General features: G+C 33.8%; 1 protein-coding gene across 5 annotated transcripts in view; it reads right to left on the reverse strand.

Moving 5' to 3' along the window:
• The window catches only part of ADGB (androglobin), a 212,328-nt gene that overhangs the window by 26,372 nt on the left and 171,293 nt on the right, over window positions 1–14,663 (reverse strand). For all 5 annotated transcript variants that reach the window (XM_012452674.2, XM_012452684.3, XM_012452694.3 and 2 more), the window contains 2 exons: window positions 9,782–9,981; window positions 4,454–4,565 (listed from right to left, as the gene is read on the reverse strand). In XM_012452674.2, the coding sequence (XP_012308097.2) occupies window positions 4,454–4,565; window positions 9,782–9,981 (312 nt within the window). The remainder of the gene's footprint in view (window positions 1–4,453; window positions 4,566–9,781; window positions 9,982–14,663) is intronic.

A 14,663-nucleotide genomic window follows, 5' to 3' on the forward strand; every position in this document is an offset into this window, starting at 1 on the left:
TTTACCCTCATTTCCTCTACAACATTTCAAGGTGTCATTTCTTTTTTTCTAAATATCCCCAATTTACAAAATTTTACATAACTCATCCAACATAGAAGTACTGAAACCAAATTTCTAATTATCACAGAAAATATACATAGCTATTTAAATATGTATATATGTGTTATATAATCTAGTCAAATATATATTTCATATAATAAACATATTTTATAATAAATGATGTATATTATGTTTATTATATATTATATATAATTACACATTATTATAGGGAAAAAAATAATACAGCCCATATACAAACTTCTGTGTTCGCTAAAGTAATATAAAAACATCTATGAGAGAAACAGTAAAGATCTGAAACCAATGCTATGGTATTTTGTTATTTTCCCCATTCAAATGCCCTTGATGGAATTTAATTTTGATTAGAATTCCTAGCTGTGCCAGCAACCAGCTGTGTAATACATATATAATAAATATATATATTTAATTAAATTTGAGTATTTTGAGATATTTTCCTTTTGCACCATATTAGACATTAGTTTACCTTAGAGAGTTGGGAGAAAACAATTCTAGTCAATAGTATTGTACTATATGATGCTATTTTTTCCTGAAAAGCTTAAATTTTTTTCATAAATACCTCCTCCTTATTTTTGCACATTTTTATGAATCTTGTTTAAATGTTATTCAGAAACAGGTTTTCCTTACGAACAATATCTTCAACTGAATTCAGCAAGGTTCTGTATTTTCCTTTTATGATTTATGATGGGATTATTTGTTTCCTGTCATATGCATCAGGGTTTGCAATTTATAATTGCTATAAACAACAGTAGCATGACTATTTTGAGCTTGTTGAGATAGGTGTAACACACTACTATGATATAGAAATCAGAAGTATAAAGAGTTACAGGCAACTCATGAAAAAGCCCATACTAGCCAAAACAAAAAACAAATCAAAACAGTTATTCTCTGATCCACTGAAATTCCTAATCCTCAGAAATGTAATGTAAAATCTAATAGTCCTATAAATTATCCTTGAAGAAGAAAGTGGAAATGAGAATAGCTTTGGTGAACACACAAGCACATAAAAAACTGTGCTGTTTCGTTTTCTTTCATTTCCATAATTGTGAATATTTTCTTTGCACTTAAATCTTTAGCATAAAATTTTAATTCCGCTGATATTAAGCACATACTCCTACCTACTTCTTTGCAGTAGGGGAACACAAAATTACTACATGATTTGTACCATCCATTTTTTCAAGCAGTTTTCTATTGATTGATAGAGAAAAAGGAGAGAGAGAATTTGGTGGGTGCCAGGAGCGGGGGCACAGTATGAGCTAAGAGATTTTGGTTTGAACCACAGAGGAAGTAGGAATAGGGTAATGGTTACTTTAAGGGAGAACAAAAGTGGCAGCTTGATGGGAAAAACATAGAGAAAGAAAGAGAACATGGTAACATGCAAAGAAAAATAAACATAAACAACTAATAGATGATGATGATGATGATGATGATGATGATGATTATTTGAGACGGAGTCTTGCTCTGTCACCAGGCTGGAGTGCAATGGCACAGTCTTGGCTCACTGCAACCTCCACCTCCCGGGTTCAAGCGATTCTTCGCCTCGGTCTTCCGAGTAGCTGGGATTACAGGCGCATGCCAAAAGCCCGGCTAATTTTTGTATTTTTAGTCGAGACAGGGTTTCACCATGTTGGCCAGGATGTTCTCTATCTCTTGACCTCGTGATCTACCCGCCTCGGCCTCCCAAAGTGCTGGGATTACAGGCGTGAGCCACCGCGCCCGGCAATTATTTTCATTTATTTTCCATTAGAACTTGGTGGGTGTGGGTGATCAATTGCAAAATAATCAAAGGGCTCAAATTCAGCTGTAGATAATCCATAACACACGGTTAGGGAATGTTAGGTGGGTCCAGGAAACCTTCAGGGCTGAAGACTAGAGAAGGGAATTGGGCCTGAAACACAGTCTCAGAGAGCAAGCTTCAAGGAAGTGATTGCCAAAGCCAACTGCCTGTGCAACCACAAGGGAATCAACGCGCGAATTCAGCTTTAGATGTGGCCTGCAAGGAGTTTTCAGCTTCCATATGACATTTACTCACAGAATAATTGTGTTCTCTTCTAGTAGGCAAGGATAGGAGATTGAAGCCTTGTCTGCCATTTCAGACATTCTCTCTATGCTAGGCTGTGGGGGTGTTGGCTTTAGGAGGGAAGGCGGAAGTAGAATGGGCAGATGTTTTGGCAAAATTCATATTTTGAATTTTGACATTACTATCCAGGGAATGTGTGAAAGTGTTTTTATGTAAAACACTATGGAGCGGTAGTACAGCCACTTGTTCAAAAAACAATGTTTGAACACCCCAGTGTCTGTTCTGGGAGTTATCCATATTAACACACATGAACAGCAAAGAGACGGCGACTCTGTGGCTCCTGTGCTACCACTTTTTCTTCCTGTGCCTATGTTGGACATTGATAAAAGATCACAAAACTTTCTCATTGAGCCTAAACACAGCCTCAGAATCTTGTCAACACAGCAGGCCAAGATGCCATTAGGATTTACACATACCTGAGGTCGCTGGTGTGGCATGTTCATGCATTCATTCAATAAACACTTATTGCATCTCCCGCTAGTGCTAGAGATACAATGATGAGACCGAGAAAAAACACTGACCCTGCCCAATGAGCGAGGAACAGCAGAGGAGGCTGCACAGTGTGATGCCCTTGGAATTTCTGCAGTGTGATGTGTTGCTATGGAAGCATGCTCAATACATTTGGGTGGAAATGGGAATTCTCGGTGTCATATATTTTTATAGTTTTTCTTTGAATTTTAAGATACATACTAGAATCTACACGTTCTAATAAAGTAAGCCTAGCAATAACGGTTTTCTCTTAACTTCTGTATACACAAACCTCAATAAACTCTTTCCTGATCAGGTCCAGGCAGATAATAGAAGCAAGCAAACACCTGAACAGAGTTGTTGGCAATCAATAAATAAGGGTAATAATAACAGGAGTAGCTTATACATATCCTTTCATTTACTCCTTCAGCAAATATTGTGGGGTGCTTACTGTGCATATGGGATCTAACTAGGGATGATGCAAGGGATGAAATAGACAAAAATGGACAAAACTCCTCATTCTTCTACCTGTGCCACCACAACATGAAAATCAACGGCATAGTCAGCTTAAGATGTGGCCTGCCAGGAGCTTTAAAGCTTCCATATGACATTTACTCACAGAACAATTGTGTTCTCTTCTAGTAGTCAAGAATAGGAGATTGAAGCCTTGTCTGCTATTTCAGACATTCTCAGTGTGCTGCGCTGTGGGGGTGTTGGCTTTAGGAGGGGAGGCGGAAGTAAAATGGGCAGGTGTTTTGGCAAAATTCATATTCCATGACTATTAGGGAATGTGTGAAAGTGTTTTTATGCTATGGAGCAGTAGCACAGCCACATGTTCAAAAAACAATGTTTGAACACCCCAGCGTCTCCTCTGGGAGTTATCCACGTAATACACATGAATAGCAAAGAGACAGTGACTCTGTGTCTTGCAGTCTAATAGAGGAATATAAACAATAAATAAATAAAATTTTGTTTCTTAGAGGACGATAAGGACTAAGAGTTTATGTTTTATCATAAGTGTGTTGTATGTCCACTAAAAATTCTGAATGATGACAAAGCCTGCTTTGGTGGGGGCTACCATCAAGTGTTTGAATTCAGATAATGGGGCCCAGGAAAAAAATAGAGGCTTTGACATTTTATGTTATGCCCTTTTGTATTGCATGCTTTTTTTTTAAATAACATGCATATATTATTTTTACGATTAGGCAATCTAGCTTAAATTTGACAAAGAATATAAATAGAAAATACACATTCTTTCAGATTTCAATTATTAGATTGCCCAATGGGATATAAAGCTTACAGATAGAGGCTGTTGGAGATTTCCCTTTGATTCTCTTTTTTGAAAGCAACAAGCTTCCTGGTCAGGTATATTGAGAGCAGTTTATATTTTGAAAAAATAAACCAGAGTAGTCTTTCACTAGAAAACTCTTCTTCTAGAATTGAAGAATGTGTGAACTATTTTAAGAGCTTATATTTAATGCTATATATTCTCAACAAATATAATTTTATAGGTAGAAAAATTTTGTATATTTTTTTGAAATGTTCAGAAGTATAATCAATTAGTAATTTTTACTAACTAGACAAAATGTGCTTAAATTACATCTAACTAATCATATTTTTTCTTATAAACATACAGTAAAAATATTGAAACATATAATCAAATTAATAGGAAATCAACAGGAAATGTCACAGGATATAGAGTACAAATTATAATGTATAATAAAACAATAAAATTATAGTTTCATGACTAAATAATATATTATTAAATATTTAAATATCAACTTATTATTCAAATGTAAAGTGCATGTATAAACATTTAGGGTGACATACCTTTGGTATCATTTTTCTTTAAGTCTTTCAGTGCTTGAACAAATGTCAGCTGACTTTCAGTGAGAGGCCAACTGTTATACAACACCAAACACTGTATAATATACTTGTAATTCTGTGAGATAAAGTGCAGTGTTTAAAAATGATAAGAACATACATGGTATTTGCCTAATGTCATTATTCTAGGTACATGATAAGTGCATAATTTTCTAGATCAGACAGTCATAATTTAGTTAAATAATGCCGGATATTCTCCAAAATTCTGTAACACTTCAGTTTCTAAAAGTTTAATAGCCTCACATCCCCGCCAATACCTGCCACTACCCATCTTTATAATTTTTGCTACTGCTGTGGGTAGAAAGTGAAATCTCACTGCTATTGTATTTGGCATTTTAAAGATTATTATAGAGTTTGAGTATTTTTTAAAGCTGTTGGCCTTTAGGGTTTTCTCTTCTTTGTGATCATGGCACAAAAAAATAGTCTCCTACGTTATCTATTATCAGTTTTATGAATTGAAATTTTACAATGAAATCTTCAATATATGTGGAATACCTTTAGGTATGATGTTAGCTAGTGATCTAGTTTTATTTCTCTCCATGGAGATGTAAATTTCCTAGTACAACCTACTCAACAGTCTATCTTCTCTTCATTGGTTTATGGTGTTGCCTCTATATTAAATTTTCATTAAAATATGGATCTGTTTCTATCATCTTACTTTCTCTTATTGCTCCATTTACCTATGTGCATTAATTAAAACTATTTTTACTGCTATAACTTTTTGTCTTTGGAAATATTAAGACGTACTTTTCTCTTTTTTTCCCCCAAGTTTCCTTAGCTATTTGTGAATTATTATTCAACCCTATGAATTTTTTTTTTTTTTTTTTTTGAGATGGAGTTTCGCTTTTGTTACCCAGGCTGGAGTGCAATGGCGCGATCTCGGCTCACCGCAACCTCCGCCTCCTGGGTTCAGGCAATTCTCCTGCCTCAGCCTCCTGAGTAGCTGGGATTACAGGCATGCGCCACCATGCCCAGCCAATTTTTTGTATTTTTAGTAGAGATGGGGTTTCACCATGTTGACCGGGATGGTCTCGATCTCTTGACCTCGTGATCCACCCGCCTCGGCCTCCCAACGTGCTGGGATTACAGGCGTGAGCCACCACGCCCAGACCGAATTTTAAAGTTTTGTATTTTTAGAAAATTTTGGAAAAATACGGTAAGGATTTTGATTGGGATTGCATTGAATTTAAAGGCAGATTGAGGATAACATGTCTTTATACTGTTATGCCATCTCACTGAAAAGCATGAAATGCTTCTCTATGTATTCAAGTCATCTGTATTCTTCAATTGGTTGGATCCCTTTCTATAGCCTTTATTCAAGTGTTAACCTTTTCTATGTGGAAAACTGATATAATTTTGGTTAATTCCTGGGTATTTTGCAATTTTGTTTCTATTATGAAAGGCATCATATTCTGATGTCTAATGCATAGTACTGGTGTAGAGGAAAGCTACTGCTTTTGGTAAGTTGTAGTAGCAGCACAGCATAGTGATTAAGGGCATGACCTCATGAGCTAGAGCTGTCTGGGTTGAAGTCCTGCTTTAGCACAAACCAGCTGTTTGGCCTTGAGCAAGTCACTTAAGCTTCCTGTGCTCCAGGTTCCTTGACTGTGACATTGAGATAATAAGAATACTTATTTCAAGAGGCTGAGGCGGGTGAGTCACCTGAGGTCAGGAGTTCAAGATCAGCCTGGCCAACATGGTAGAGAAACCCTTTCTCTACTAAAAATACAAAAAAATTAACCGAGTGTGGGGGACATGTGCCTATAATCCCAGCTACTCTGGAGGCTGAGGCAGGAGAATCGCTTGAACCTGAGAGGCAGAGGTTGCAGTGAGCTGAGATTGCGCATTGCACTGCAGCCTACATAGAGTGAGACTTCATCTCGGAAAAAACCAAAAACCAAAAACCAAAAAAAAAGAAAAGAAAAAGAAAAGAGTTGATGGGGAGAATTAAAGAACTATGTGCGAAGTACATAGTATCAGGTGCATAGTAATTAATAAGTACATCAATATATTAGTTATTACTATTAATGTCTTTGGCAATCTTAAATTCTCTTAGTTGCGAAAATTGCCAAAATCTCTTAGTTTGGAAAATTGCTAAAATCTCTTAGTTCCGAAAATTTCTTATTCTGCTGTTTTTTCTTGGGCATATCATCATATTATCTGTGACTAATTCAATGATTATATCGAATAATCTTTTAATTATTTTGTTCCTTGTATCATTGGTCTGGCTTTACATTATCATAACATTTCAGTATCAATAAATACTAACAACAATAGCAAGGATTCTTTTCTTATTCCAATTTTAATAGGAACACACTTAAGCTTTCTACATTACTATAATGTTTTTGTATAAGAGATTCATCCATTAAGTGTAAAATTTTGGGTATGTAACATTTATGATTAAGAAGTTCTCTCCTATGCCTAGTTTGCTAACAGCACTTTTTAGAAATCCATAAATAGGTGTTAACCTTTATCAAATGTTTCAGGATTATGATTGTTCAGAATCATCTAGTCTATTACTGTAGGGACTAATACTGACATTTTCTAATGGTAAAAGATTTCTGAATTTCTGAGAAGAAGTCTGTCTGATTGCTTAATACACTGTTAGAAATGGATACCAATTATGTTATTTGTAATTTTTAATCTATATTTATTCATTTTTGTGTTACTTTTATCTGGTTTTGGAATCAGGATTACATTAATCTCTTAAAAAGGATTGGAAAGTTATATTGCTTTTTTGTTTTCTGCAACAAATTACTTTTTAAAAGTCTGTTAGATCTATCCTATAAAGCCAAATGAGCCCATGGTTTTTTGGAAAGGGAAGACTTAGAGGACTTTGAATTATCATTTCAATTTTATTATTCTTTACTGTTTTATTTAGATTTTTTATTTTCTTGTGAGTCAACTTTGCCATTTCTCCTCTTCTCCACCCTCAGGAAGTTACATGCTTCCCCCTCACCCCCAGGCTTATTTTATTTTATTTTATTTATTTTATTTTTTTTGAGACAGAGTCTCGCTCAGTTGCCCAGCCTGGAGTGTAGTGTTGAGATCTCGGCTCAATGCAACCTCCACCTCCCAAATGAAAGCAATTATTATGCTTCAGCCTCTCAAGTAGCAGGGATTACAGGCAGGTGCCACCACACCTGGCTAATTTTTTGTATTTTTAATAGAGAAAGGGTTTCTCTGTCATGTTGGCCAGGCTGGTCTCGAACTCCTGGTTTCAAGTGATCCACCTGCCTCAGCCTCCCAAAGTGCTGGAATTATAGGCATGAGCCACTGTACCTGCCACCCCCCTCACTCCCACTAACCCTTAGATTTTAAATTTGCTAGCACAGAGCTGTTTCTAATACTTTTTTTAAAAAACTCATTGTTGTTACACTTCTACCCTAATTTTTGTTCTGTATTTGATTAATTTATATCTTCTCTCTTTTTTTCTCTTTTTCTTAATTGGTCTTACTAGAAGCATGTATATTTTATTAATCTTTAAAAGCAGGTTAGGCTTTATTAACATTTTTTATTCCACATTTCATTGATTTCTGCTCTCATTAAAATCCTTTCTTCTTTTTCTTTGAGTTACTTTTTTGTTCTTTTTCTGACTTTTTTTTTTTCAATAGCTTAGGTCATTTATTTTTAATCGTTCCTACTTCCTAATTAGTCTAAAAGCAGCATTGTATATTTTACTATTAAAAATAGTAGTAAACAAATGCTATTTTAGATTTACATACAAATTTTGATTGTTATTGAATCCTATTTCATAATTTCTTTTCTAATATTCTTTTAAACTAAAGGATTATTTAGTATATTTAGTATATTTTATTTAGTTTTCACATTTATAAGATTTTAAACTTGCTGTTAATTATGAGTTTCTAGTTTATTGCATTATGTTCAGGTAAGAATCTAAACAACAGGAATAACTGGATTTTATTGAGGCTTCCATTTATTGTCTATTATAGGGTATTTAAAAATATCTTGTGTGTGCTTAAAAAGTATATATATATATATATATATATGATTAAGTTTATATTTAGATTTTTTTCAAATTCTCACAATTATATTTACTTACTTTGTAGCTTGATCTGTCAGTTTCCAAGAAACATGGGTTAAAATCTTTAATTATTCATGATTTACTTGTCTTTTTATTTCTGTAGTTCTAATAGTTACTGCTTTTTATTTATTTATTGTGTCTGGATAATTCAGTGCCTATGTATTAGTTATAGTCATATCTACTTGATTTATTCTACTTTTTATTTTCATGTAATGTTCCTATATGTATTGAGATATTAAAACTATCACCAGGCTGGGCGTGGTGGCTCACCAGCACTTTGGGAGGCTGAGACAGGCAGATCATGAGGACAGGAGTTTGAGACCAGCCTGGCCACATGGTGAAACCCCGTCTCTACTAAAAATACAAAAAATTAGCCAGGTGTGGTGGCAGGTGCCTGTAATCCCAGCTACTCAGGAGACTGAGGCAGGAGAATCGCTTGAACCCAGGAGGTGGAAGTTGCAGTGAACTGAGATCAGACCATTGCACTCCAGCCCAGGTGACAGAGCAAGACTCCATCTCAAAACACCACCACCGCCGCCACCACCACCACCACCAACAGCAAACTATCATCACAGCTCTCTCTTGGTTCATATTTTCCAGGTATGTTTTCCTATCTTTCTATCATTAAACTTCCTATAACATTTTGTTTAAAAATGTCACTTTTGGTCTACTTATAGTTAGATCTTATTTTTATATAACTTTAAATTTTTAGCATTTTAATTGATTGATTTATTTGTATTTATTGTTGTTTCTGTGGTATTAACAATTATTTCTGGCATTTTATTTTCTTTTCAATTCTTTTAATTTAATTTAACTTTATTTTACTTTTTAGTTTCCACTGTCTCGGTCATGCTTTTGTCTGCTGTTTTATAAATATATGCATTGTCCTTTTTCCCTTTAATTTTAAGCACATACAAAGTAATTTTTATTGATATATGACCTTTAATATGTGACCTTTATTAATATGTGACATTCAAAGTTATATAGCCTCTTATAACCCAACTATAAAATCAGGTAATTACAGGCACATTGTAGAGTTCATGTACAGATTAAATCTGCCATGTTTTTAAAGATCTCGGCATAGAGAAACTGTTCAAGATTCTCTTATTTTCCAATTGTGGCTATACATTAGCAGCACTGCACATTATATATTAACTATTTTTAGGGAAAATATTGTTTTATGTTAGATTTTTAGGAACAGCCCAACTGAACAATTGTTTTTACTATACCTGTGGTAGTGTGGTGGAACTTCCTTCTGTAGTAGGTGTACTGGTAGTTTCCTCCTCCAAAAGAGGTAGACCAGTGTCTTGTACTGCACTTACAGGTCTACCCTTAGGGTATTTCTGACTTCCCTGAGCAGATTTCTTCTTAACATACATTTCTTGCTCTTTCTTGGATGCAGAATGAAATGAAAGAACGTGCTTGCTAGCTGAATAGGAGAAATACTAAGTTAAGGTTAAAATATGTGAAATACATAGTTATTACTGACTAAGTTAGTTACATCCCTTTATAAAACACTCAAAGGAATAGGTCAATTCTTTTTGTTTTAATGAGATTAAAAAACAGTATGACTGGTTTATTGATCTTAAAGAAATCTACAATAATAATATGTGACATGCACATAGCAATGTATATTCTGAGTAACCACTTAATCCTAAAACAGTATACAACAATTCAACAATTTCTCATTTATTTTGTGCCACTTGAATGACCCTAAGCTAACACCACACACTCTGATTTTCTCAGTGTTTAATGCCACATATGTATGTTACCACACTCCTAAAAGACTTTCTCTTTACTTTTCAATTTTAAATTATTTTATAATTAACAGATAGTATAAGTACCACTGATAGGTTTAAAAATGGAAATGTAATGAATGTTATTAATTCATGAAATGTGTATTGAAAGAACATAAGTGATTGACACAGGGATATTCTAATTCCAGCCATGACATTGGTCTTATTCTCCCACCACAAAAAATGATAAAAATGTACAAAGTGTATAAAGCAATTATTTTTAGCCACTGGAAAATATACAGTGCAGGATTGTGATCCTTGAGACAAGGGAAGCATACAATCAAGGGTGATCTCTTGATTTCCAGAGATTTCTTCCTACAAGCACCTTCCCAACTTTATACAGGGAAGTATAGACCAAAGTAGTGAACAGCAGTGCTGCTAAGTTTAGGAACAAAGATGAGTGAGCAGGACTCCAGCGACAACTAAAATTTGAGGTAGGGTATCAGAAGGGAGCATATGAGCAGTAAAGGAGCTTAGAAATAGACATGGGGTCCACTTGAGTCTTTAGCTGAATTCCAAACTTCATTTGTACAAACACTTAACAATACCAGGCAAACAATAACTACTGGGGGTTAGTGAGCTTAATGAAGAGCCTGGTAATTGCACAGTGTTGGGAGACATTGAAATTCTGACCTGTCAAAATGAAGGGAATTCAATGAATACACTGAGCATCCAGTTGAGACCCAAGAAAGTCCAAGCTTTAAGAGTAGAACTACTCTAACAACACTGGTGTCATGGTACCTCTAGAACTTACTTAATAAGTTCAGGACTAGGAACAAGCTAAGCCGCCAATAAATTAAGTGCCCACCAGAACAAGATTCAACACTCTTTCAATTAAAAGAGCATAATCTAGACTCTTAGCAGTGTAGCACACACAATATACAGCACACAATCAATTTGATAGAAGAAGCAGAAAATATAAGAATAATGTTACATATATAATAATATATAATAAATAATATAATAATGAGAATATAGTCAATAGAAATAGATACAAATGTTGAACTCATCAAAAAAGGACTTCAAAATAGCTATTTAAAATGTGCTTAAGGATTTATGAAAAAAGATGAACATAGTGAGCAAATGGTGAATATCACAGAAAAATGAAATATATGAAGAATCAAAATGAAATTTCAGATCTGACTATATCTGAAATAAAAAATATCTGGATAGATTTAAACAACAGATTGTCAAATTCAGAAGCAAAGATTAGTAAACTCGAATACAAGCAATAGAAACGATTGAAATAGAAGCACAGAGTGAAAAAACTTGAACAGAGGATAAGTGATTCATGGTATGGTATTGTGGGAGGTGAAATAGTGAACCCCCCCCCCCAAAAAAAGATATGTCCACCCAATACCTTAGAATGTGATCTTATTTGACATAAGGGTGTTTGCAGTTCTAATTAAAGAAAAGATCCTAAGAAGACATCAACCTGGATTAGGATGAGCCCTAAATCCAGGTTGGATTTGATGGGTGTCCTTAAAGGAGCCAGAAAAAGGTAAAACACAGAGACCTACAGAAATAAGAGGGTCATGTGAAGATGCTGGCAGAGATAGGCCAGAGTTAAGCTGTCTCAATACAAGGAATACCAGGAGCCACTAAAAGCTAGAAGAAAGGACAATAGGTTCTCTCCTAGAGCTTTCAATGGCAATATGACCTAGACAACACCTCGATTTCAGACTTCTGTCTTCCAGAACTGTAAGGGAATGAATGTTCATTGTGTTAAGCCATCCACTTTATGTTAATTTGCCATGGCAGTCCTGGAGAGTGAATACTGATATCAAATTGCCTAAAGCATGTATTTTTAGTCCTAGGTAGAGCACCACTAAAAATAAAATACATAACAACTATGAACATAGTAAAGTATATGCAAAATCTGCTGATTTACAATATAAAAATTGTTGACAGAAATTGAAGACTAAAATTGAGGTATGTACTGTATTCATGGACCAGAAAGCTCAGTTTTGTTACAAAGTTAGTGCTCCCTAAGTTCAATACCATCCAAATCCAAATCAAAAGCTACAATTTTGAAGAAAATGCAGTGTTGGAGGAAGAGTAGTTATTTAGATCAATTGATCCAGAGTCCAAACATAGACCCATACACACATGGTCCAGTGAATTTTGACTACAATATCAAGGTAATTAAATGAAGAAAATATCATCTTTCCAATACACAGTGCCAGAACAACTGAATACCTACATGGATTAAAAATAATCTTGACCCCCTACCTCAAACCATACATAAATATTATTTCAAGATGCTTTATTAAACATGCATGCTAAGATTATAAAATTTCTAGGATAAAACATGAAAGAAAATATTCATGGTCCTAGAGTAGGTAAAGATTTCTTAGATAAAATACAAATAGCACTAATTTTTTAACAACTTCAATTTTATAAAAATTAAAAGCTTTTGTTCTTTTAAAGTTGCTGTTAAGGAAGTGAAAAGACAAAGCTTAGAATAAAAGATCATATTGGCAAAGCACATATTTGATGAAGAACTTGTATCCAGAAGATACAGAATATATGAAGAACAGGTTAATAATAATAATAATAATAAAGACAACTATAAGAATATGGGTGTAATGTGTGAATAAATCCTTTGATCAATAAGTTATACACATGGTCAATAAGCACACATAAAATGCTCAACATCATTAGTCAATAAGGGAAACGCAAATTAGACTACAAGGAAATAGTATGATATATACACTAGAATGACTGATTAAAAACATTGACGACAATAAAAGTGAGCAAAAATGTGAGAAACCAGAATTTTTATACCTTGTTGGGAATGTAAAATGATACAATCCATTTGATAAACTTTTTGCCATTTATAAATAAATGTATACATATGTCAAACTCAGACATAATTCAACTCCTGAATATTGATCCAAGTGAAATGAAAACATAAAGTCCAAAAAAGGATTTGTACAAACATGTCCTCATCAGCTTTAGTCACCATATCCTAAAACTCCAATAAACGCATATGTCCAATAGGAGAATGGATAAACAAAGTGTGGTATCTCCATGCAGTGGAATTAATAATACTCAGAAACATGGATAGAAATAGAATAGTGTTATATGCAATAACATAGATATAACTTGAAAACATTATGCTGAGCAAAAGAAGCCCATGTCAAAGATAAATACTGTATGGTTCCAATTTTATGAAGTTCTAGAACAGGCAAAACAAGTCTACTGTGATGGAAATGTGAACAGTGATTACCTCTTTGGGGCTGAGGAAATTGAATGGAAATGGCCTGCAGTATCTTCTGGGTAACAGAAATGTTTTATATCTTGTTAGTGGTGTGGGTCGTCACACTAAAGTATGTACTTATCAAAATGTTGATTTGTACTTTTTACTGTATATAAATTATACTTTAATAAAAAATTAAAAATGTATGACACAAAGGCCCTGTCCTTTACTTCCTTCCATCTGCTAGCCATTAATTTATAACTCATTTTTTTTACAAAAAAAATAGAAGCACATAGGAAAAAGGGCAAATTTCCCTAATATATGATACTATATAAATCAATTAGAAAAAAAATAGCTAACTTCAAAAAAAATTGGAAAGCACTTAAAAATTTGCAAAGAAGGTAATACAAAAAGAGGAAATATAAGACATAAAAACATGCTAAAATCTCACTAAAGACAAATTAAATATAAATTAATATTTTTAGCATTCAGGTGACAACAGTCAAGAAATATAGAACTCACTCTGTCAATCAGGGGAGTATGGATCATACATTTACACAAACTCGGTAGAGGGCAGCTGGACAATATATAAGAAAATTACAACACATATATCCATTCCCTGACCCAGTAGTTCTACTTCTAAACATTTATTGAATATATGTGCATGTACAACTTCAGAAAATTATATACACAGGTTATTTGTAAAAATTCATCCTTGAATTTTAAAGATTGGGTGTATCACAGATCACTCTTTGTAGGAGCCTCATATAGCCATATGAAGTAAAATAATGTATTATTCCTTGTCTATAGGGCTTCCTCAAATAATTACTTACCATGTAAATTTTAAGGAAAATTATAAATTTCCAAAAGTACAAATTTTAAAATTAGAAATTTTACAAAACATTCAACATCACAAAATTTATATTAACATTTTAGCATGAGTATTAGTATAAGATTTTATTCTTGAAAAATTATAAGATATACAGCTATTCCATAAATTCCTATGATATGATACAAAACCTAAAGAGATCTGTATATAAGATTTGTGACTGGCTCACTTTGAACTTCTGCATCCTTGCAACGGAGTTTATCTCTTTTTTAGCCCATGGTAAG

This window comes from Aotus nancymaae, unplaced genomic scaffold (assembly GCF_030222135.1).
Source record: "Aotus nancymaae isolate 86718 unplaced genomic scaffold, 86718_ANA_hifiasm-v0.15.2.pri h1tg000040l, whole genome shotgun sequence".
Lineage (NCBI taxonomy): Eukaryota > Metazoa > Chordata > Mammalia > Primates > Aotidae > Aotus > Aotus nancymaae.